The sequence below is a fragment of the Vollenhovia emeryi genome, unplaced genomic scaffold (assembly GCF_000949405.1).
Source record: "Vollenhovia emeryi isolate VEMERY1.0 unplaced genomic scaffold, V.emery_V1.0 DF939186.1, whole genome shotgun sequence".
NCBI classification, from domain to species: domain Eukaryota; kingdom Metazoa; phylum Arthropoda; class Insecta; order Hymenoptera; family Formicidae; genus Vollenhovia; species Vollenhovia emeryi.
The window spans coordinates 493,668-518,563 of record NW_011967180.1 but is presented as its reverse complement, the minus strand read 5'-3'; the positions used below and the strand labels follow the sequence as shown (position 1 = coordinate 518,563).

The 24,896-nt window shown below is 43.4% G+C and overlaps 1 protein-coding gene across 8 annotated transcripts in view; it reads right to left on the bottom strand.

Annotated features, from left to right (window-relative positions):
• LOC105562542 (Down syndrome cell adhesion molecule-like protein Dscam2) overlaps positions 1-24,896 on the bottom strand; it is a 131,572-nt gene that overhangs the window by 18,620 nt on the left and 88,056 nt on the right. For all 8 annotated transcript variants that reach the window (XM_012013465.1, XM_012013467.1, XM_012013468.1 and 5 more), the window contains exons 3-5: positions 11,014-11,200; positions 10,599-10,741; positions 1,308-1,472 (exon numbers count right to left, since the gene is read on the bottom strand). In XM_012013465.1, the coding sequence (XP_011868855.1) occupies positions 1,308-1,472; positions 10,599-10,741; positions 11,014-11,200 (495 nt within the window). The remainder of the gene's footprint in view (positions 1-1,307; positions 1,473-10,598; positions 10,742-11,013; positions 11,201-24,896) is intronic.

The following is a 24,896-nucleotide window of genomic DNA, read 5'->3' as shown; positions in this document are numbered from 1 at the left end:
TAAAAAAAAGATGGCTGAAGGATCCCCTTAATCTCGCGATATAATTTCGCCGAAGCCGATGCAGCGTGCAGTTGTACGCTTCATTCCTGTACGCTTCATTCCTCTCCGTCTTCGCCGATATCGGCGCGACGTCCGTTGACGGACGGCGGGATCGACAACGTCGTCTTCGGATGCGATACGGACCGTTCTTGCGACGGCGTGCGTCCGCACGCGCGCGACGATAACTTGGAGAACTCCCCCCTCGTCAGCGTACGCGACGGGCCGGGGAGGGACACGTAACCGCATGGCACCCTGCGAGGCCTGCGACGCGCGGATGCTGCTTTCGTATATATGCGGACGACGCAATGTTAGCCGCCTAGTTACGAAACAAACGTATCAAGCCCCGACATGACGCGATGCTTCCCATGATATTCCAACGGCACACGCGTACGTACAGTTACGCGCACACCGGTACCGGTTACGTGCAACCGAGCGGCATAAATATGTATGGGACATGAATGCTTGAGCGTGTACAGGACGATCTAAATCGCCGAGTTAGCGCACGTACGTGTGTGGCCCGAGTAGTGCGTGTGCGAGTACGTGGGTTGTGTGTGTGTGTGTTGTGTGTGCGAGCCTGTGAGAGGGGAGGAGGTGTGCGAATCTGTGAGCTCGTGCGCGTACCGGATGTTCATCCAAGAGATCAAGCATTTCGCACCCTCTCTCTCTTCCCCTCTCTCCCTCTCTTTCTTTCTCTCCCCCACTGTACATCTTGCTTCGCCGGCGGTCATAATCGCGTTAATTTGTTCCTTTTTGAATTATATTCTCTTCTTGTGAAATTCACCGTAATTCACAAAAGTTGCAATAATCCCGTAAGTAACGCGACCCTAGGATTAAAAATTACTATGCATGAGAGATTACGATAAGAGCGATAAGGGATGAATCCTATTTTTTTGGATATTAAGTCCGACTTCTTCATTTATAAGCGTTTGTCCCGAACGCATTCCCTGTCTCATATTTGGTCTTCATTCGCTTTAACCATGCACGCGTTTACGTTTGTAAACTAAACTCTTACACGTAAACCACAAATTCGCACTCAACTCTGTGCGTATCGATAAAAAAACTGACGGTGCGGCACTAGAATTTCTTTCAATTTCTTATTTTGCTCGAGGCGAAAAATTAATGAGGGATACGTTAATGCACGTTGCACTCCGCGCGCGTTGTCGAACACAGGGGCTGACTTGGGGGTTGATCTCGAGAAGGTTGAGCGTCGACGCGCACTATCTTAGATTAAAATAGCAAATGCTATATCGCAACGCGCAGTTACTCACCGGTGTCTGTGTTTCCAGGTAGGAGAATAGCGTCGTCACGAAACCAGGAGGTTACAGTGAGATGTTCCTTAACATCTTCCCGGGCTGTACAGGACAACACTGCGTTGCAGCCTTCCATGACGGGTTGTCTATTTACCCTGACGTCGTATCCAGGTACCGTCAATACTGCAAGTAGCGCATCAAATTGTAACAATACATTTAATTTAATAGAATCAATTGCTGCAGAAGAATTACACCTATACGAAACACCTCCCAGAATTTCCAGAAAGTCAATTTGTAAGAAAGAAACAAAAAATGCGATTTAATCTTGACATCAATCCTCTGCCAAATTTTTACTCATCTTTCTAGCTGCCGCAATAGATATTAAAAATTCATGCTTCAGATAATTTCAAACGAAACATGAGACCGTAATATTAAAATCTAATTATTCGCACAGATATATATTTAATGATACTAGAGAAAAGTTCTCTACTATGAAATAGAATTCTAATGTGAGATAGTAGGTTTTCGATATCCAAATTCAATCGCAAATCGATTTTCGCAACGATTACCCTATTTAACAATAAATTTTCCACAAAACAGATGTCACTCCAAGGGAAATAAAATGGTGGAACCAACAGACGGTGCCTATTAATCTTATATCAGAAGCCTAACTCATAATAGGGGACTTTCATCTATAAAATTGGGAAAAACTGTAGCGTTGCCATCACATTTTCGATAAAGCATTGATTTAATATTAATTAGTAAAAGATCTGCGAGTCGGAGCAATTATATATTTAATATGGGACACCCTCTGTAATAAAATTCTGTTATATTCGTATATAACAGAAGGTCGGAGAAAAAGGGAGGGAAACTAAAGCGGGACGAAGTGACACAGCGTTGAAAGCGGAAGATGGATGATTATTAAGAAGTTACCACAGGCAGAAAGTGGAAAATAAGACATAGGGAAGTAGAAGCATGCATAATGAACGATCAAACTTATTTCAAGTCCACGGACAATGGCTGCGTTGTAATGCGATTCACTCCTCTTATTCCGTTACATGTTAATTTACGACCGTAAAATTTCAACCATCTGCTGTTAAAACGGGATGATATATCAAGAGTTTATTAAAAATATTTCATATTCCTATTCGTGTACATGAAAAATACATTTTATTAAGATTTCTTTACAGCACGGAGAGGGGGTTATTGTATTGAATGCTAAATATAGCATTTGTAAAATAATTAGAAATCGTTCATCGATTTTAATATGTGAATTTGCTGACAATGATTCCGTCAAAATAATGCTGCATTGTGTCCGACAAGTGGAAAACGGTATATAAATTCATACACTACATGAAAATTTTTTAGGCTACCTATATCTTGCTCGGATCTCATAGGCATTTTCGTTTATTATTACAATTTATTAACTTCATTTTCCGACGGTGAAATATATTTTGCTGAGGAATCTTTGATCTCTACACAGAGAAAAGTCTTTTCTAAAATTTATTTTCCTGACAATCATGTAATCGTGGGACAACGTGGCATTTCGAAGAACTTTATGAGAGTTTTTTGAAATTTCACCATATATTTTACTAGTAATTATACTTAGTATTAGGACTGGTGATTTCCTTCGAAGGCCTCGACATTCGAACTTCGAAGCTTCGACGTAATACGAATGTGTCTAAGATTAAAAACAATACAATTGTAACATCAATTAAAAAAGGAAAAAATTAACATGCATAGAAATTGTTTACAAAATTTAAATTATTAAATAATTTAGTACTTTAGATTTAAATATTTTATCTAAAATTGTTGCCAATATTATAAAATATTGCATTACACTGTGTAGTATGCAGAATTTATTAATATAATGAATGTAGAATATGACAAATAGGTCATCTGGATGAGATTCGTAAATCACATGATCACAATTCTCAAGCAAAGCGTGATTAAACAAATATGCAATATACTTGATATAGTACTTTAAAATTATAATTGAAAAGTAATTACCTATTTTTCAACACATATAAATTAGTGCGTTTTATTTACAATATTTTTTAGTGTTCATTAAATAAATTCGCCACTCGCGCGAATAAAGAAGATTCGAAGCATCCAAGATTTCGAAAGTTCGAAGGCAACTTCGAATCTTCGAATTCTTTCGAGGCTTCGAATCTTCGAAGTTATCAAAAGTAACAATAGCTCTACTTAGTGTATACGCTATTATGTATGGTAAAATTTCAAAAAAACTCTCATAAAGTTCTTGAAAATACCACGTTGTCCCACGATTATATATTTTTCAGGATAAATTTTAAGAGAAAACTTTTTCCGTGTATGTTATGCAAGATACATAACTTGTTTTCTATGGTCGATTTATCTGATCAATTTGTCTTACGTATCTTATTCGATATAACGCGCCCCATTCGCGGTTAAGTTACAAGATGCTGAGGTACGAGACAAGCTCTCTCCGTAAATCTAATCACCTTCAATCTAAGCACACACTCATATATCAATGTGTAACAGTGATGCCGGGAACAGCGCACAGGTCGCATATTCTATTCTCCGAAGACACACCTGCTCGCGCGTACATACATTCCACTCACACAGCCCGCTGTAATGAATGTTGGCACAAAGTGTGCGATTAATTTCCCGCATTTGCATCTTTAGTTATATTAACCATGTAATCGCTGAAGTGAATACGGTAACTCGAACCGTTGTTGCGCCATCATCGCCCTCGTTACCTTGAAACGCAACATTATCTTCCTGTTTTGACCGATTATAAATGGGATTTAATCTACAAGGGCTTGTGTCCACGACGCTAGAACTTGGTCCAAGTTCTAGTTTCGAGAAATGTGTTGCCGATCAACTTGCAGCCATTTCATAAAAGCTACAAAATACTATGCTGCAAAATATTTTCTCTGAGGAAAATTTTACTTGAGAAACAGATTGAAAGCGCTCAAAATGGGTTTTGGAATGTAACTTAAAAAAGTGTCGCGACCATTCTGTCCATCATTGTACATACACACACGCGCCGCTGAATCCCTGGCCAAAGCAATGGCGGAGTACCACGTGATCGGGACCGCAGAGATCAAAGGGGCCGACAGAGAATGGACCCACCAGTCATACTACGCTCTACATTATACGTTTACGAGAAACGTATATATCTCACATTATTATTCGATCATGAAAAGTACTGTTGGGCCAAGTCGCACGTGCGTGACCAATTTGGGACCAGCGATGGCAATTGACGATGCCGCTGTGGTTACTGAAAAATTCACGTTTTTCAAGCACCGCCGGGACACCCCGATTTGTCCGTAAACATCCGTGCCGGAGTAACGCGCGCGATTTCCTCGATAGCGCGGCGAGTGAAGAGAGCGAAGGCGGCAGCACGGAGAGGGGGTGGCGGAGCTTAAAAAGCTCGGCGAACGGGGCCAAGGGATGTGCATCGGCAAGGAGACGCGAAACGAGAAAAGCCAGGGGTGGTTGCGAGTCGGAGGAACTACCGTTCGCCTAGTGACGAGACGGGTCGTGTCGTTCCACCCTTTTCGCCCCGTCCGGGGCGTCGGAAATTGGGGGCTTCTCGGATGGTGTCCCGACTCCAGGCGCCCCACCTCCCCCTCCGGTTAGACGCCGGTTTGTGAATCGGGAGACGGAGGGAAGGATAGAACGGGGCCAGGTGTGGGGTGGCAAAGGAAGGGGGAGGGCACGGTACGTGACGATAAAATTGAGATGCGCCGGCGAGAGAGGAATAGCGGCGGGCGCGAGCGAACGAGCGAGAGAGTTGGGGAGAGGGAGAGAACGGGGTGAAACGAAATGTGCAAATAAAGCCAATATGCGCGCGGCTCTCCAGCCAGGCGGGCAACGATATTTCCACGAATTCCTAGAAATCGTTGGAATTAACTTTCCTCCTCTCTTCACGGACGGATTCGTTCCCCTTCCCTCTCCTCCACCCCCCCCCCCGACCCCTCCGCGACCCCTGCCCTCCGCCGCCCCTGTGTAGAGAGATCGCTCACGCCGGATCTCTGATACCGCGCGCTCCACGCGCTTACCCGCCCATTACGCGCTGATGCGGCGTGAAAATGCACCGTGGCGTATCGATGCATCGCCGCAACGAGCGTGTTTTGCCAGGCCCTCGCGCCCTGTACACTACACACACGCTTCTCTCCGCGGAGAAACGGTAGATTTTTAAAATCGAATTTTCCGAGGATGGATTTTCGCCAGAACGGGACGGATATATTGCCACTTATATCGCGACCAGCCAATGAGCCGACAGAAAGCGACGCAAATACGCACAGTCGATTGGCGAAAAGATTTACGTGCACTGAGAAAAGTGCTTTGTTTGTGTCAACAAGACGTGTACGATAGAATGTACTTTGGCTAAACCAAACGGAATTTCTAGTTAGCACGATAGGGCCCGATATTTCATAACCAGAATTTTGCTGGACCTCGCTACACAACTGGTAAATCCTAAAGGAATTCTGATTCGTCCATTTTCTTACAGACGACTGGTTGGACTCTACCAGATTTTTTGTTCAGTGTAGCGGCGACAACCTGTCTAAATTGTTTCGCTAGAAATTGCGCTGCAATTAAACCGATCGGTTAAGATAATTCCTTAATTACGTTTTCGTTTATTATATGACGTTTCCGTGTTCACGAGCGAGCTGCCAGAGGTTCCTTCATGCGACAACTTTTAATCACACCGCCCCGACGTTCTTTCTCATTGACCGAGTCGCGGGTGACAGGTGCGATTCAAGCGGATCGTGTAAAGTACCGATTTCGAACTATTCACTTATGCCTAAGTTTTAACAAACTTAAGACCGACGTTGCCGATACAGTGATGAATATATTAGTGGAGGAAAGTCCCCTATTACGAGATAGGATCCTAATATGGGATAGCGGGGTTTCTGTTAATAGCGTCAGTCGATTCCACCATGAATTTGTCTTTGGAGCGAAATCTGGTTAGTCGAAAATCGGTAGATCGTGCAATCGTTGCGAAAAAAAGATTTGTGGCCGAATTTGGGTGTTGAAAACCTGCTGTCTCATATTAGAAACCTGTCTCGTAATAGAGGCCTTTCCTCTATAATTTACCCCTCGTCCTTTCGCACCTAAACCACCCACGTGCTGTGATTAACGTGAATATTAATTAATGTTTGCACTTGCGTTTTAAAAATTTCGCGTAAATTCCGACAAGTCTTGCGTCTTATCGTCGCGCCGCCGAGACGTTTCTTGCGTACGTTCCTCTTAAGAACGAGAACGTACTTTGCGCGTGATTAAAACCGTCGACCGTTTCGCTGGAATTGCACATACACAAGCATTTGTCGTCCGAAAGGGCGGACCTTTTTCCGCCCAAGACCATTTCTCGGGGACTAGTGGCGGGTTGCTAATGTGGTTACGTTCTTTTTCTAGTCGCGCACTTTGCCGTTGATAAAATGAAGAAAATAAAGAAGAATAAGAGCGGTACGCTGGAGAATCGTCCGTCTGCGGAAACGGGTGATCTCTCACCGTGCGGTGAGCAATAATTCTTTCCTATAGCATCCATACGCGGCGCATGTATGGAGAAATACGGTTTCGTCGCGCGGCGCGGCCGAATAAATATCCGGTATACAAATTTCAAGGGACTAGGATGCACGATACGCGATGCGATTGTTTAATTCCTTATGCGGGCATGCACGCGCGAGCAACGCCATTGGGCTCCGTGGCGCACTCGCTGCGTCTCTCCCCAATTGAAATATATGTATTTTTAATCAATGAAACATATCTGTAATTTAATACAACCTTTCAATTTTTAATTAAGTGCCAATTTGCATTTAATGCATAAACATGAAGCGATTATTTATTCATGTTTTCGCGGTTAAATTCACCGAGGTACTTTATTTCCCGACGTTAAATACCCCTCGAGCTATTTTTCGCTACGGGAAAATCGCGCGGAAAAGCATGCGAAATATAAGACTCCGCGGCTGTTACGTACGTTTCTCGTACACCTGCCGTAATGAAATTATTTGAAAAAAAATTAAGATTAAACGGGAGCAGCTCTCGGCCGGCGTCATCCGCGCGACGATTATTCTCCCGCTGAAGGTTAAACCCGCGCGATACATTCCCTCTTAAATTTTTAAGACGCGACACCTCTTTAGACATTACTCCCCGTGCTGCCGGGGCTGACGACGGTGTAACGTAGGATAATGAATATCCCCTTCGCTACGTTCCCCTCGCTATTCCGTCCTCCGGGTGTGTTCCTCTCGCCCGCCGAGGAGAACGAAGACTGGACATGTTGGTACCGAATTTTCAAGCTCGTCGGGAAAGGCGATCCTCACAAAAGAGAATTTCGACAATGACTCTCTCTCCCTCCCTTGCAGAATAAGTTCTTTGGCGGGCACGTGGGGACGGCCGATGTCATTTTAGATAAGTGAACCGTTCCCTTTTGGCTCGCTCGTTTCAGAGGAAGCACCAGAAGGTCTCCTTGGCCGATGTTCTCGCGCGTAGAAGGAAATAAAGTGAGACGAGAAGTGGGGATCTTAGATAGCTTGCATGTTGCGTTAATGAATGCGTGTCGCACGATTACGATGCGAATAGTCATTAATTTCTGCCCTATCTTCCATTATTATGCAAAATTATTAAATTGCACTATCGCCATGCACTTGCTACTGCTATTTCAACTTTTTTATATATAACAATACGTTCGCACGTTAATTAAGCATTACGTTATATTTGAAATAAATATTTAATTAAATATATAATTTTTTTTCCTCGCCGGAAAAGTTGATAATTGTGTAGTGTTTATCGTTGGGGAGCGGTTTTTCCCGCTCCGTTTTAATATTCGCAAAAAGGCGGAAAAAAGTACAATTCAACCGTAAAATAATTCTGATGTTATTCATTTTGGTTAGTCCGAAGAAACGGCCGGATTCATTGGAAAAACAATCCCGATTTATGCTCCAACGACCCTCATACATCATCTTGGAACCATATTAAACTTGTTTTCGCGAAAAGCACGAGCAGAATGACTTGATTATTTATGCCTATACGCCGGGCGGACTGTGAAGTTTTAACGAAAGCGCTGGAAGTAGATAGAAAGCTTTATATCGGCGGATGGTTCGCGCGAGACAAGGACAGTGCGGCAAAGAGGTATCGATTGGACGTTCTTTCATCGTCCAGTGACTTTCGGGGAAAGTTTCCGAAACCACTAGCGGCGAAGCGAATTTTTCTTCCCGTTTTAGTCGAATCATCCTGAAAAACTTTCCGCCGAAAGTTTTCCGACGGCTGGAGCGCGCATTTCATGTCGCTTCACGTGAAGCGGCTTTGAAAGGAGAGACAGCCGCCTTTGGACCAGCATCAAAGAGTATTTGGATTCTCGCAATTTCTTCGAATTTCTATGCGCCGTGAAATGCGACAAGCGTGCCAGTTTTATTACAAAGCGTAAACTATATTGAAATATTCGGTGAAACATATTGTTTGACATGCGGGATTCCTGGGCTCTAAAGTCGTCGCTATTTCGCGCAAAAATTGTCGTCAAGTCTTTTAGCCATCTTTTTTTTATCGACATAGTCAAATATAGTTTTTGCGCTTATAATTCTTTTTATTAGCTTTTATGCACAAAATAATATCGGGATAAGTTGCGGACCGCATAGCAGAACATTTTCATATTCAAAACGCTCAGTTCAGAAGTCTAATGAAAAAGATGTTGGTATTTGAAAGTTTCAATTCTCGTAGTTCTAACTAAATGCACGCCAAATCGCGAGACTTTTTAAATTTTGTAAGTGGAACTCATTTGTACCAGCGGTCATGAAAGGATTAACAGACGGCAAACAGATCTCGAACGTATCGCTTTTAAAATAGAGATTTGACGCGAATTTTTCACGTTAAACTCTTTCCTTGCGGTTTATTATAACAGCAATCATTTCTGCAAAATCGACGACACTTTTGCCTTTACTTGAAGGGTTAAAACGCGTCACGAAAATGCCGTTGAGAAAGCAAGCAACCTAAGTGCCACGTAAGCTTAGAGCTTCGTGAAAACGATCAATGTTTACCCATTTAAAAGGTTACATGCACCGGCTAAAAAGCGAACAAGCACGTCGCTTTTTTTTCGCAGTCAGCAAACATACGTTTATTGTTTCGCAATTTTATTTACTCAATCTACCTTTTGTTTTTATCATTGCAATAATATTTGCCCATTGTAAAACGTAAATATTATTTAAATGACGCCTCGCGGAAAAGCAATCACGAGATATGCTAATTTTTTTTTATTTTTCTTTCTCTTTCACTTTGCTTTCGAGAAAAATAGTTTTATAACTAATACGTGGTTACGGCGTCTTGTTGCAACTTTATAATATTGGTCGAGTCTACATGAAACATAAATACACATTTGCTTATAACACAACAAATAAAAATTTCAAACAATGAAAGTCAATATATCTAATATCGGGTTGCAATGCAACCCAACGCGTTCCTCAACGCGCCACATATCGTAGTTGTACGCCACAATATACTAAAATAGCCCTGTTTCACAGCTTTAATTGCAAACTTCTGCACAATTTTAACGCGATAGAGCCAATCTGGCGAACTGGATCGCACTCAACGTTCCAAAACTACGGAAAATAATTATCTTCGTTGTTGTGCAATATTTTTTTTTTAACAGCGTTATTACCGGTGTGCTCGACCCGCTCAGATGAAAAGTAAATGAAAACGAAAGAAGAATTCTTTTCCAATTGGACTCGTGCAGTATGTATGTGGCGGATGCTGGCGAATTCAGCTTGGCCGCCGCCAGTAGTAATGATCGGCTTAGAATCAGCCATTTAAATGATGGCTCACGTAGCGCCGACCGGACAAAGTTTTGTCCGTCCCCGGGTCTTGCGGAACGGCGAAGACTCGCCCACGTACTCGAATCGAACTTCCTCCGATACAATTTAACGGCTTTCAACCGTTTCCCCGTCGGTATTTACTTGGATAGCGCGAAGCCCCTCGGTTGAAAATGCGAGGTGTTGGCTCCACGCTCGCAGCGGCACTCCGACGTAATGGGATGTTCGGTACCGCCAGTCCGTTATTGCAACGAATCTCGTACGTGGCGAATGACGTTTCTTCGATAAATAATGGTTATCGTGTGTACCGGCGACATCAACGGACTGTCGATCCGCGGTAGCGAGGCGCCCCGGTAGTTCGGATCTTATTCGCGCGACCACATTTTCCACTCAGAGCCGGAAAGCCATTTCCGCCGGTATGATAAAACATTTTGAAATCTTTCGACCGGATAAGTTTCCACGTAAGTCTACAAGACTATGCTTTCACTTTCGGAAGGGATAAGACGTGGATGAGATAACTTACCAGCACGGAGAGTGACTTCGCGCGAAAGTGCGGTCCCGACGGAGCTGGTCGCCCGGCATCTGTATCGGGCATTGTGAACCTCGGCTCTGAAGTCCTGAGCCAGGAACGGCGGAAAGTACAGCGTTCCGTTGCCCAGAAGTTGCCTGAAAGAATACGAAAGGAGCCTCTGCTGATTCGCGTAAGAGACTGCTAGAAAGAGGAGGAGATTCGCGAGGTATAGGTGCGAGGTGGATTTCGCGCGCTCGCGGGTTTAAAGCGGGCTCTTACACCTTCCGCGCACGTTGAAAGGGCACTCGGGGTTTTATTTAAACGAATAGTGGCCCCGGCAAATTTATGCAAAAGTGATCCGACACGAACGCGATCGGTCCAAGCGCCCGGGCACATCCGGAAACGTGATTTGCGAAACGTCATTTACCTGAGTCCCGGAACTGCCGTGACCGATCTCTGATCCGGGCTGGTAATCCACGTGACATGCGGCGTCGGGCTGCCGTGCGCCGAGCAGCCTAATTGGGAGCCCGTGGTATTTGAAAAGACTAAGGTGCTCGGCGGCTCCAGGATGAAGACCGGGCCCTGCTGACCGAGCGCAATTTTCACGCTGCACCCTGAAATGAGAAGCGTGCTCGCTCATTAACGTTGTAACGCCGGTCTCGTTGCGGCGGTCTCTCGGCGATCGCGTCAACGAGGAGCGGTCGAGCGCGATTAATTTAGCTCGACTAACTTATATTGTCTTTCGTCCAATTTTTTGGTTTTATCAAGTGCACCGATGGGAATTCGAGCGGCACTTAACCAGGCGGCTGGGTTAAAATTTCAAGACGGCGTTGAATTAACGAATGACGCGATGAATCGTTAAAAGACGAAATTGACTTTATGATCGCGACCGGAGTGTTTTATATATAGTGACGGCGTTACTGCCACTTTGCAACGCACACGGATATACCTTTGCGGTAACAGACAAAATTTTGCCCAGCCGCTTGTTACGTTGTATCGCAGCTATTTAGAAATCAATATTTTCCTCTCCGTTCTTCGCGCGGCGGAGCCGCCTCAGGTCAAGCGATAGCTCCGATCTGGATTTGCCCGTGGATTAAACTCGATGTTGAAACGATTATTCGATTTGTTGGTTGGTAAGCGCCGCGGATAGAATTTTATCTTTTGTCTCGTTGAAGCGGGCGGAACGACCTGATTCGCGAAGCCGGTCTAAACCCCACGACGTATACATTGTTCGCAACCGAGAAACCGGAGAAATCAATTCCACTAAGCCGAATTCGACCTAGATTTCGAATCGATTCGGGACCATGCTCGTTCCGGGATTAAATGCACGCTGGAGCGAACGGTCGCGTCACTGCCCGATAGCATCTACCAAATATTTCAGTCGAAATCCCCGGATTAAGAAGCAGCGTACGCGAGCTTCTATAATCCGTTCTCGAACGTTGAAAGCTACGTTTACATATAATGCAGGTTTTCCTCGATATCCAAGTAAAATAAACGCCCGCTGGCAGACCGTCGCTTACTCGGAAAACAAAACGCTTCGCCGAGAATACGATGTTTGCTGTCGCGATGCACTAATCGAGCAAGACAAGTATTTGTTCATACGAAGCAAATCTGCGGGGAGATGCGGAAGAGTTGCGGAAGAGTTGCGGAGGTTGGACAGTTGATATACGCAACGTGCGCGATTAGGGGACCATCGAAAGATACGTGGCACGGGACAAAGTGCCGCGGCGGGTACAGCGATCAAAGAGATCGATTTTCGTTGCGAGTCGGGAATAGGAACAGAAATAATTCATGGAATGAATTATTTAGACCGGCGCGACCTAAGGGGCAATGCGGTTTAAAATACGATTTGACGTGGTTCGGATTGTAATGTATCTATGCAGTTGAGAACGAGATTGAAACGAAATTATTGTAAAAGCATTTGTAAAGCAGAGTCAAAATTATCCGCTCGCAATGCATGAAGCTTTTCAGAAATGAAATCGTATTTTGCATGCAGCATTTTAAAATATAAACGGCCTCTTTAATTTATAATTGATTTTAAAATATGGTCTTTCGTAACGCTCTTTCAAGGTGTGCATTTACAAATATTGTTTTATGTTTCGCTTCACTTTCTACTATTTCTATATTTATACGAAAAAGAAAATTCTTTCCTATTTCAAACTTTCATAGATCAGCCAAAAAGTCGTACGAAACGAAAACATTTATTTCGAAAGAGTGTAACTTTAGATACCGTAAATAAAATTGAAGAGAATCACTAATTTCCAACAAATATAGCCAAAATCGTTATTTTTCTAATAGATTTGCTCCATTTTTCTTTCTGACATGCTAGCAAAATTCTAACATTAGATTCAATTGTAACTCGTCAGATAACTTCATAAATACATCAACTAATCAGAATATTTTCCAATGTCGCCAGCGGTAATTAACAACGTCAGTGTTTTCTTGACCCTACCTGGCATTTAATAATTCAGAAAATCTATAGCGAAAAATATTACCTCAGCTAGGGTTCGAACCTGGACCGCCCTACCCTCTAGGCAGGTGTCTCCCCAATTTAACCACTGATTCGCACCACTTACATGCCTCAGTGGTCGAATAGGTGAGACACCTGCCTAGAGTGTAGGGGGGATCCAGGTTCAAACCCTAGCTGAGGTAATATTTTTCGCTATAGATTTTCTGAATTATTAAAAATGCCAGGTATGGTCAAGAAAACACTGACGTTCATAAATATATGTGCATATATTCTCAAGCAAATTCTAAATTCACTGATTGATGTAAAACATTAATATCCTTATTATTTAATCTATTCTCTTCTTGTCACTCCCCCCCCCCTCTCTCTCTCTCTCTCTCTCTCTCTGTTTCTGAAATACACAAACTATTGAATTTTATAAAACAGTTGAATGGCTTTGTTTAATATTAGAGAATTCCGGGGACAAAGTCAAAAATTTTCCTTCGCTCATCCTCTTTACCGGACTGTGCCAACGAATGAATAAATTCTCGCACGTTGTCAAGAAGGACGGCGAGCACGTAGCCACGTGTTTGCTTGCCTTTCAAAGAGCAAAAGCCGAACAGTACTCCACACACCGTCGTTTCCTCACGCGCGTTTGTATGCGCGCGTGCTCGCGCACACTTATTTGCGCGTTCATTCTTTCCGAATAATGCACGAATCCTCGCACGTATATGCGGTTGTTACATTTAACGCTACCTTTACCGAGGCGCAGTCATCGACGTCGCATCTTTCTGCACGGATGACTGAGAAAATATTTACCGGCGACAGTGACGCTCGCACGCAATATTTTATCACGCAACAATTTTTCAACGCCCCCATTTTTATCAATTCCACGATTTTCCGGCAGCTTTTCGCGCTCTATGCACCACTGTTTTTAAGACAGAGACATTTAATACTCACACACGAATGGCCGTTTATGAACGGACGGACGCTCTTGCATCGGATAAAGGATGATGCAGATGAAAGAAATGCGAAAATAAGAAAGGGAGTTTCCGCCGAAGCTCTCGAGGGAATACGTCGCATTGTCTTCACGGCGCATTGTCGCCGCTGTATCTCGGCATGTATTAAAAAAGGCATAAGTGTATGACGTAACGGCGCGCAACCCCCATCGCTTTTCTCCCTTCTTCGAATGTCGCCGGTGTCTCTCGCACGTCGTGCATTTGCGCGCGCTTGCGCGCTTACATCCGCGAGGACGTTCTCAGCTCATCACCGAAACGCGAACCCAATTTGCGATTTGGCCGGGGATTCTTCTCGGGTACGATACGAAATGTCAGAGTAGAAATAAAGGTTGCACGAATGAAAGTTACATGTGACGAACGCGCGAAGCACGACTTATTCTGGGAACAAACTGCACTTAAGCCGATGCAGTCGTCGGATTAAAATATCTTTCTGTTCGTCGCGTATGGGTACACATTTTTAGAGACAGGACGAATGAGGGAAAGAGGGGGCGGAGGGGAGAATTTTATAATGCGATTTGAAAAGTGAATAATGCATGAAAATATATTTCACGTCTCTGTTGATGCCAATCAATCCGATGCCAATGCATAATTTATTTCGGCAGAGTGAAAAATATGTTACTGTTCGCGAATCATAAATTCTGTGTATGTCAATTATGTAGGCGTTTAAAAAGTGACACAAATGTCGTACTTTCGTTTCAAAGTTTGAGAAGAGATAAATATGCAAGAGCCACTTGCATCACCGACCACTCTCTCGTTTACACGTATCACCGTAGCTTTCTTCAAACGAACATTCGAACGTCCCGCTTTATCGGCTTTCGCGAAATAAATTTACTAAGAAAATCCCGCATCGCGGTGGAAGACGAGGAGCGGTCGTGTATGCGCGACGAGGACGGAGCCGGGGGGAGGAGGGCAGGATTCCATAGTCGACGTGAGAGAGTAGGTAGTCACGTCGACGTGAAAGATCGTAATTGCGAATTCGTTGACCCACGACTCGAGTAAGCTTTTCCACGGAGTCGGGACCGGTGGTGGCTGGGAATCGACGGGCGCGGGAAAGAAACGCGAGAAATGAACGGCGTGGGATCGAGGGGACGACGACGACGATGACGGCGGTGGTGGTGTGTGTAGGTGGGTCCGTGCACAGGGGGTGGCCGAAGAGGAGATAAAGGCGGACGGGGACGGACCGAATGAGGGATGTAGCTGGCGCGAAGAGGGTAACCCTGGGAGGGACGAGACGGGGGATCAGAAGACAGGATACGAAGAGTTCTGGGAGTTCGCTCGGCTCGCCGGGCGCGGCGAGGTGAGATGGAGAAAGATGTGGGCAAACAGACACCGCGATCGTTTATTTTTCTGGCAATTATATCCTTCCGTGAAAAGAGCCCCCGAGCCCTTTTCGCTCCGCATTTATTTCTGTCGTGAATGCGTCGTGAGCCTATTGACGGTTCTCAAATAGGCGGGGTATCCACCGAGGGGAGAGAAAAGCTAAAGGCTTCCACGGTATTATGAGGATCTCGGTTTAGCGAACCTGTTCCATTCGCGGCTGCTCTATTGGCGCGTTTAACGTCTTAATCCAATTTAGCACAAGTTCTGTACACACGTACATATCTTAATGACGATCTCTTTGGGTCGTTAAGAAGAATGGGGTGTTCTTAAAAATTTTACGAGGTAGAGACGTTCGAGAAATCACGAGTGCCTTTTGTTTTGCGACAAATGGTTTTTATTCGCGGTAATGCAGAAGGTTTTCACTTGTGAGAAACGTATGGACTTCCACCTCGGAAAAATCGCGGCCTGCTGGTATATCACGCCGTTTCATTAACGGCGATGGAGCGTCGCGGGAGAAGCAACTTACCGACGCGGTCGATACAACGATGAAGATTAATGATTGTCTGGCCAAGTAATTACCACCGCGTTTTATTACCTCCGATGTGTAACTCCGCGGGGGAACTCCGTTTCCTTTACTCGCGCCTCGTGTCGTGTGCTCCGGCAGATCCCGCGACTTGGGCTCGGCCACCACCACAATGATGAAGGACGAAAATTATTCAGCAGCATTGGTACGCAATCTAAGACAGTCCCCGAGTGTCCGTAGATCTGTATATAGCATCCGTGTTCGAGGATACGGCGCAAGCAGGTAATTCTCATTTGATGCGCCTACGTACATAGTCACCGCTTCCTCCCCAACATCAGGGGTTCTCAAATCGCCTAGACGTTACAGTCAGACGGGATTTACTTGTAGCAGAATCAAGTCGAAAAGAAGCTTGTGTATATCTTATTTTACGATTCTATAATATAGCTGTATACATAGGAGAGGTGGCATATTGGATTGCACAGTGTAATATTTGATTAAAATTGCCAATTAGACTAAATTAGATGAACCCTTTTCGGCGCGCAGTTCAAAACAGTCGAAATAGACGCGTAGACAACATCTTTATACTGTTGTTGCGACAAATATTATCGTATGCCTCGGTGATCGAATTGGTGAGACGCCCGCCTAGAGTGTCCGGGTTCAAACCCTGGCTGAGGTAATATTTTTCGCAATAAATTTTCTGTGTTATCAAAAAATGCCAGGTATGGTCAAGAAAACACTGACGTTGTTAATTATCGCTGGCGACATTGAAGGATTCTTATTAGTTAATTAGATAAAATTGAAATCTTTCTCATCAATATATAACGATCTATATTTTTAAATAACAATAATAATAAATATACACGTGCTATAAGACATTATTATATGAAATGTACAGGGTGAATCGTTAAGGCTGTCCCAACCTTTTACCATGACCAGATGGATTACCGACCGAAACTGTAGCCAATCCGGAATACAATGGAAAAAAATCTCGTTATATATGTTTCAATCATATAATATTTAATTACATCTCTCAAGATACAATTAGGTTTTACATGACTGAGACTTATATAACGAGATTTCTTCCATATTTTCCAGAGTTGGCTACAGTTGCGGTCGGTAATCCATCTCTCATGGTAAAAGGTTGGGACAGCCTTAATAATTTATCCTGTATATATTTAATTATTCTCTCTCTCTCTCTCTCTCTCTCAATCGTTGAAGTTGTTGAATATAAGATTCGAACGAACTTCATATCGATTCCATTCAGCATTCGGATCATTAATTTTAGTCGTGGCGTTGCCACGTTTTGTGTAAGAGATTCATGAACCGGAGAGATAGAGATCTCCCGCGTGGACCGGATGCTGCAAGCTGTAGATTGGAGATCCCTGGCCGTATGCGAGTGCACCCGTGCGTATTACGTAGGGATGCATCGCGCGGGGATCCGTCCGATAGAGAGACATCGATGACACTATACATATTGACAAGACACTCGAGACCGTCCGCAGGTCTGGGTCGCTGGAGTTACGCCGCTCTTGTTCGTCCGCGTTCTCTCGCTCTGTCTCTCTCATGGTTGATACTCACACGGCGAACCCTTCCGCCGTTGACGATATATCGGCCGTATTACGCCGAGCGAGAGCGCAGAGAGACAGAGAGAACGACAAAGAACTTTCTGTATCACTATCAGCGCACAACCGCCCGGAGTTTACTCGCGAAACTCGAAGCACCCAACTTGGGTCAAGTAGTACTTCATGAGAAAACGCGAGTTTGCACAGCGACGTCCACTCGGACTACCGTCGGGCTTGGCTATCGCGATCGGGCATTACCGGTTTTTGAACGTCAGGAAACGGCAAATACACGGCGGGGCGAACCGCGGCGAAAGAAGTTTTAATCGAGCCAGCGAAGGGGCCGCGAATGTCGAAACCGAAAGATATTCTAGAGCCCTCGACTTTAATGACAGATTGCTTTACGAATTTGCGAGAGAGAGCTCGACTTCTTGTTTTATTAAAATACATTTAATGTAAAATGGTCAGAAGCCGTGACAGAGGGAGAAAGAGAAAGAGAGGCGGGGAGGAAAGGGGAGATGACATCCAATTAAAAGTTTCTACCGAGTGAGGGATCGTTTTCAAGCCCACAAAGAATATGTTCTCCGTAAGTTTGACGAAAATCTCGCGATAAAGCGAACACCGGGTGAGCGTATTTCCGAGATCTTACGTATCCGTAAGGAGGAATCAAAGAGAGCTAACGAGCCTCTGCCTACGGTCTCGATAAATGACGAAGAACAATGCCCTGCGTTTAAACGACAACACCACTCGAAACAATAAGTGCTTCGATATCGCGGAAACAATGCGTCCCCCGACAATAGCGATATCTTTCTGCCGATGCAGATTCGAAGTCATCGATGGAATAACGTTTGTTCCACGGGTTCATATGCGCGTTTCGAGTGTCACGTAAGGGTCGAAATGAGATCGTGAAACGATACTTATTGCGAGAGAAAGAGGGTACGGGCATACGGTAGACGAACGCGCATTTCTATTGTCTCGTGTGCAAGCGCAACGTGAAAATTACCAAGCTCGAGTAATTATCAAGTACTCTTCGCAATCTATAGCTATCACGCGAGACACGCGTGTTTTTATATCTCAAGTGTTCACTTGTGTGGAACTATTTCCCAGTTCTTCTATGTCGTTTTTATACTCCTGATAGGCGAACCGATATACAAGCGTTCCGCAGAATCTGTACAAAAAAGGGGGAGGGGACGAGATCTATTTCGTTTCTATTTTTACGATTTAAAATAATTATTCTTACTTGCGCGCACATGTCGCTCATTATTAAACTGCAAACCCCGCGACACGAGCATAATCATCTCCATTGGGCGTCTGTATACGCGCTCGCCTTTGCGCTGGAGTTTTTTTCAATATAATTACCCTTGCATGATATCCGCAATTGACATTACTCAGGATAAACGCAGGCGGAGGAAATAAGATACAACTGCGCCTTGACGAGGCGTAATGCGAGCTCATAAAGAAGCAACGGAGTGAGGGAGACTCGGAGAGGAAAAAAAAGAAGAAGAAATGCCGAGAGAAGAGGGTAGCTAGGGAGAATGCTATAGCCTCGCCCGTAATGGTTTAGAGGTTGGCGGTTTAAAGACCGGTCAAATATTTACCGGGACTTCGCCGGCCCAGACCTCTTTAATAAGTTTTTTATTGCAGCTCGCTCTTTGTTTCCAGGCCACGCTCGCCTATTTGCGCTCGCTCGATCGCATTTGGTGACTGAGAATCCTTTCGTTCCTTTCGCGTGGCCGTGTTTCTCAACATTGAGCTCCTTCGGATAAGCATTATCAGAACGGCAGCGAGAGAGCAAAGCAAACGAGAATGAGAACGGGAACTTCTGAACGAGAACGCGAACTCTTGTTCACTCTCACAGATTAGAGACTTTTTGCTAATGATATCCCAATCAAGTAATAGCTATGCATTTTACAAGAATATAACTTTGTACGCAGGGGGTGAAAATGCGCGATTACCACAGAGCTGTACTCAATGTTCCAAACAAAACGTTAAATTTATATGTTTAACTATTTAACAGATGTCACATGTTCACACGCGTCTAAAAAAATCTGTACCTAAGAGGTCAACCGTAACTCATATCTAGCAAATTTATGCAGAAAAGCCGAAATCAACTTGTATTTCTACAGGTTGGTTCTCATAATATTTTTTTAAAGTTTGCCTTTTTCAAACTTTCGCTCATTCTGTAAGTCTGATTATATATTTGCCACTTTAAAATAAATAATTAGAGTAGTCGAGATAAAAATCTCAAAGCCGATAATTTTGTAGTTACGACGAGGTAAGATTCTGTAAATTACATTTCGATGTAGCGCTCCGAACTCGAAAGGTCGACATGATTAGTATTAACTCGCGTGAAACATTCAATACAGTATAGTCAGAGTTCACTTTCGCCGTCAACGTCGGATTGTCCTGCGTCGACAGTAAGGCAAGGGTTGAAAGAAAGGCAGGTGAGGCTGTCGCGCGGGGTCGACAATAAGACTTTGAATCGGGGACTCACCTCGCCAAGTTGCAATAGGCGTTCTTTGTAATCCGTACATTTCGCTAATTAAATCAGAAAAAGTTTTACCCTTCACTTACTGCCTTTTCTTCTCGCTCTTTCTCTCCCATCCCCCTCCCCCCACCCCCTGTTCTCTTCTCTCCTTTTTCTCGTGTTGCGAGAATATCCAGCCTCTCTTTTGCCTCTCCAAACCTCTTGTGTTATTCTTCCACGCGTTAACGCAGTTGTAAGCCAAAGCGGATGTCTCCGACAGCGAAGCAACGAAAGATTGCAACGTAAATGAGTGCGCAAGGAAAAACTAACGCTTCTATTTTAAACCCTGCTTCTAAAGTTCGCTGATTGCGAGAGAAATGCAATTCCAGCAAGAAAATGTCTTAATTATCTTTCAAATTTCAGCTCATCTTTGGACAGAAACTGATTTTCTGAAAACGCGTAGATTAAGATTTTTCGCTATGTCAAGTTGCGTTCTTTAAAATTGATTAGCTGACCGTTGATAAAATTGTTTCCCTGCTACACTTTTATACACTTGAGTTATCTGCTACCGAGCATGCACTATTGTCATAAAATGTTTCTTTCATGAAATCGTTTAGCTTCGAGATGTGATGCGAAGTAAAATGGGGACGTCTGTTGCATTGTGATTTGCTTTTGCATAAAATTTGCTTTGACTGATAGCGCTGAATCAGTAGGAATGCTGTCGTGGGAGGAGAGGTTTTCTTGGAAAGAGGATAAAATCCGTTTTAACAGACGAGCTGATTTCCATCTTGGAAATATCAAGCCCGGCGCGTTTCTACTGGAAAGGTAATAATGCCGTATTAACGGCAGTTCAATTAATTACCTTGCGCATAACATCTCATTGCGTAGCTCGCTGCCGGCAGCTTCGTTCGTGAAACCCAAACGAATTTGCCTATTGTGTTCCGTTCCATTCGTTGGCGAAGTCGAGCGGAGTGGCGTGCGAGCAGAAGAGAAAGGGGCTGCGTCGAAGCTTTCGAGGTATTGGAGCTTTTGGGATCAAATCCGCTCGTCCGTTCACGCGCTCGTCAGGCTGTTATAGTGTAAGCCGATTATGCCGCTGCCCCCATGCGACTCTCTCCATCATCCCACCCCCCTCTCCCTCCCCCAGAACCCCGCCATCGACTGATCGTCCACCCCCAAATTTATCTACCCTCTTCCCTGCGGCGAAAAAGTCCTCGAACTCGCTAATACGAAGTGGTGGCTTAAATCCCTAACGCTAATATGATAATTGCAATGTCCAAACGTGTTTTTACAGCGATTATAAAATCGAGGAGGTCCATCCATTTTCTCTTTTTGCAAAATAGTTTAATGCTCCCTTGAGATGTAAAAAAAATTTAGCAAATATTTAGCCGTGAGATGACAAAGACGAAAATACTAGTGTAAAAATGCGACGAAGCTTTAGGCGAATCGAGCTTAGGTCACAAATATTTTATTTCAAAATGAAAGTTTTTGAGAGGACTATTTTTGCCAAATTTTATGTATTCCCACGATTAATGTAACACGATACAGCGATGGCATTGCTGATGCAGCTTTTTGGGATTAAACTCTCGTTTTTTTCCTTCTTTCGACAGTGGTCTTCAGTTATTTCACGATTATCTGTGGGTCGTACGGCTATAAATGCAAGAAAAATACATCGGACTAGGGTTCCACTGCCGCGCGTGACATAACGAAGAATATAGGCATCGCTTTAAAGAGTTTTTCGAGTGGCGTCATAACACGTTCGAGGGGATAGTCAAACTGTTTTTGACCCGGTTTCCCAACATGTCGACGCACGCTCGCGTATGCGTCGATAAGCAAGAAAAGTGTACTCTGCTCTAGGGCCCTCGAACGCGAGAATTTGAGATTTATTTGATACGTTCGCTGTCTGCAAAATTGAAATACGCGGCGGACTCCCGGTGGAAAGTGCTACTTCGCTCTACTCTCGCAAGACAAACATATGAGATTTTAAATTTTAATATTGCTCCGCGAGATCCGCATACACGCTCCCCGTTTTGTCTCTCCCGGTTAAATCGGCGGTGCTTTTAACGCGTAGGCTACTCCAAACGCAATTATGCCGTTAATATATGATTGATTATTTGAAATAGCACGCAGTAGGGATTTGGGGAGGGATAGGAAAAACGTGTGTACAGATGGAATATTAACTGCGCGCAAACATCACTTATTTATGGTGTATAACATACGCGGAGCGAAATTCAAATCGAAATGTATCTGTTTTTCCATGCACGCATTAACGGTTTAACATATGCATTATTTACTTGCCGTTTATGAGTGTACTGTGATTATAGGTTGTTATCGGGGTTTAGGTATGCGCATTACTATCAACTTTATTGAAAATACAAACAGCGCCTGAACAATGTTGTATAATGTTATGTCAAACAATGAGGCGTGAAATATTGTCATTTCTGGGATACTCAAGTGCATTTTCAACGACTTGACGAAAAGTATTGACGCGACATAAATAATTAGATGACAGCTTTGTTTCTATTATCTGAATCGATTGTCCGTAAACGTATTAAGGGTTAAATGTCCCAGTTACATCGGATTTTCCGTCGAATAATCTATCCCGCTTTTGACTCACGTAACATTTCTTTTCGTATTTTTATTTATTTTATCCGCTTTGGTCATTAGACTGTAATCGCATTGAGAGATATCTGAACAAGAGTTCGCCCGTACATCCCTAATTAATCGCGGATCTTATTTCTCAATCCACTTTACGGAAAATGAAGTTGAACGTCAGCAGCTAGGCACACGAAAGCTGCAATCAGCCGCCAGCATCGGATCTTATATCCTCGAGGGCTGACAATCTAATGTAATTTACTTCCCGTCTAACGCAATTAAAGCGCACTTTGAGGTGTGGCGGGACGAGAAATTAGCAGTGAACTTCGGTTTACCGATAAACTTCGCCGATGAAATCGACACCGTCGTCTCGCTACACGCCATCTTTAGCGGAATTTTAGCGCAGCGATGCTTACCGAACTAGTTTGAAAACGCCATAAACTCAAGCTTTGACGCCTGCACTTATAGCCGTTATGCGGAATCTCGTGCGAAAAGTTTCGTATCTCGGCACGCACACGGTCCTCGTCACGCTTTGTGTTCCGTGATCAGCCGAGATTCTACTTGTCTGCGGATCGCGAAAAATAATAATTTATCTGATATCCCCCTCTTTCTCCACCTCTCATCCTCGACTCTTTCATCGCGCTCGCGCAATACTCATTCACGAAAATACGGTTAATTACGGTTGGGCGCTACTAATCGCCGAAATAGGATAACCGCACGGCACTTTATGCGGCACTGCTGGCGTTAATCTCACGCGACGCGCATTTTAAATTAACTTCCAATTACGTGCACGACGACTCGTGCGTTATTCCGAGTCTCCTACCTGAGAGAGCGTTAAGCAAATTACATTGGACTTGACGAAAAATTCAAAGTACGTTGCAGGATACGTTCAAAATAATTTCAATAATTATTGCCAATATTATTCAATGATTATGGTTTTTCATTTTCTGGTTAAATTGTTAACCAGAGGTTAGCCGATTCTCTGTCTCTTCTTAGTTAATGACATAGAAAAAGATGGGGAGTCGTCTAACTTCTGGTTAACAGAAGTTAGACGACAAAGGTTAACAGAAATAGAAAGTAACCAGAAAATAAAAAACCGAGCCTAACAGAATTATTTCGAGTTGTAATGCGATGACACACGGAACGGTTCATACTATCCTAAATTGCTCGCTCGGGTCTCGGCACTCTCGGGTCTCTCGGCTGCGCGAACGATAACTACCTTCACACGAATACAATGCCTGCAACACCAGCCAATCTAGCTTTCAACGAAATATTCGAATAAATATTAAATATTCTGTTCCTTTTATATCAAATTAATTATCAATATGATCGATGTAACACGATTTTCTGTTATTTGAATAACTCGATCCGGTAATTCAATGTATTATTCCGCGTTATCAGTCACAAAATGTTAAGTAAAACACATTTAACCTCTTCAAAAACATTGGTACATACATATAAACAGGCAAAAATACCTGGACATTTATAAAATTATAGAATACATTATAGAAAGTCCAGGCATTCCTGCTTGTTTGTATACGTTTAGTTTTAGATTAGTTTTACAATTATAGAATGATATGGCGAATAAATATTGGCCTCTGAATCTCTTAACAAGAAAATAGTGAAATCTTATACCAGTAGACGTAATAATATCACTTAGTTCTTAAAAAGATTAAACTAACAATTCAAAGCTCGATATGATTTTTGACGTCAAGCTTATTAAGGAGACAATTATCGCCTATAAACTTTGAAAACAGCAATTTATAATTTCCATAATTTCTACCGTGTTGTTTGAAATAAATTTTCAATTACAGAATTCAACGAATAAAAATAATAACTTCTATTGTAAAGTGCTCTCTTCATCAAACAAAATCAGTCGCTATTTTAGACGACGCTAATGTTTAATTCATTTACACTAATTTACAGAAATTAATTCAAGTTGCAATACGTTCAAACGAAACGTATTCGGCATAATTTTGTCTTGTAAAGTATGGAATATTTCGACGATAAATAGTCATTGCGTCTGAACTAAATTTTTAAGTGCGAGAACTGATTATAATTTGGCAAGTTATTAATTTGTAAAATAGCTCATAGAGAATGATAGCATTCACTTCTGACGCGACTAGGCTTCAACACGTTGAGCTGCACGAACTGTACTACCTGTGACACCGAGTACCGTACGCCGTGATAGCGATGGGATTAAGGGGATGCTGGAGTGATTCTGCACTTTCGCACCCTTTGCACTTAAAACTGTCTGTTTCGTGGAAAGATTTGTGTAATACACAAATTAAATGGCACGTGTACAGATGATCGAAAGCAGCTTGCTATTCCGGCTAAATTAAAGAACAATATGACATCACTGAAACTAAGTTTGTAAGTCT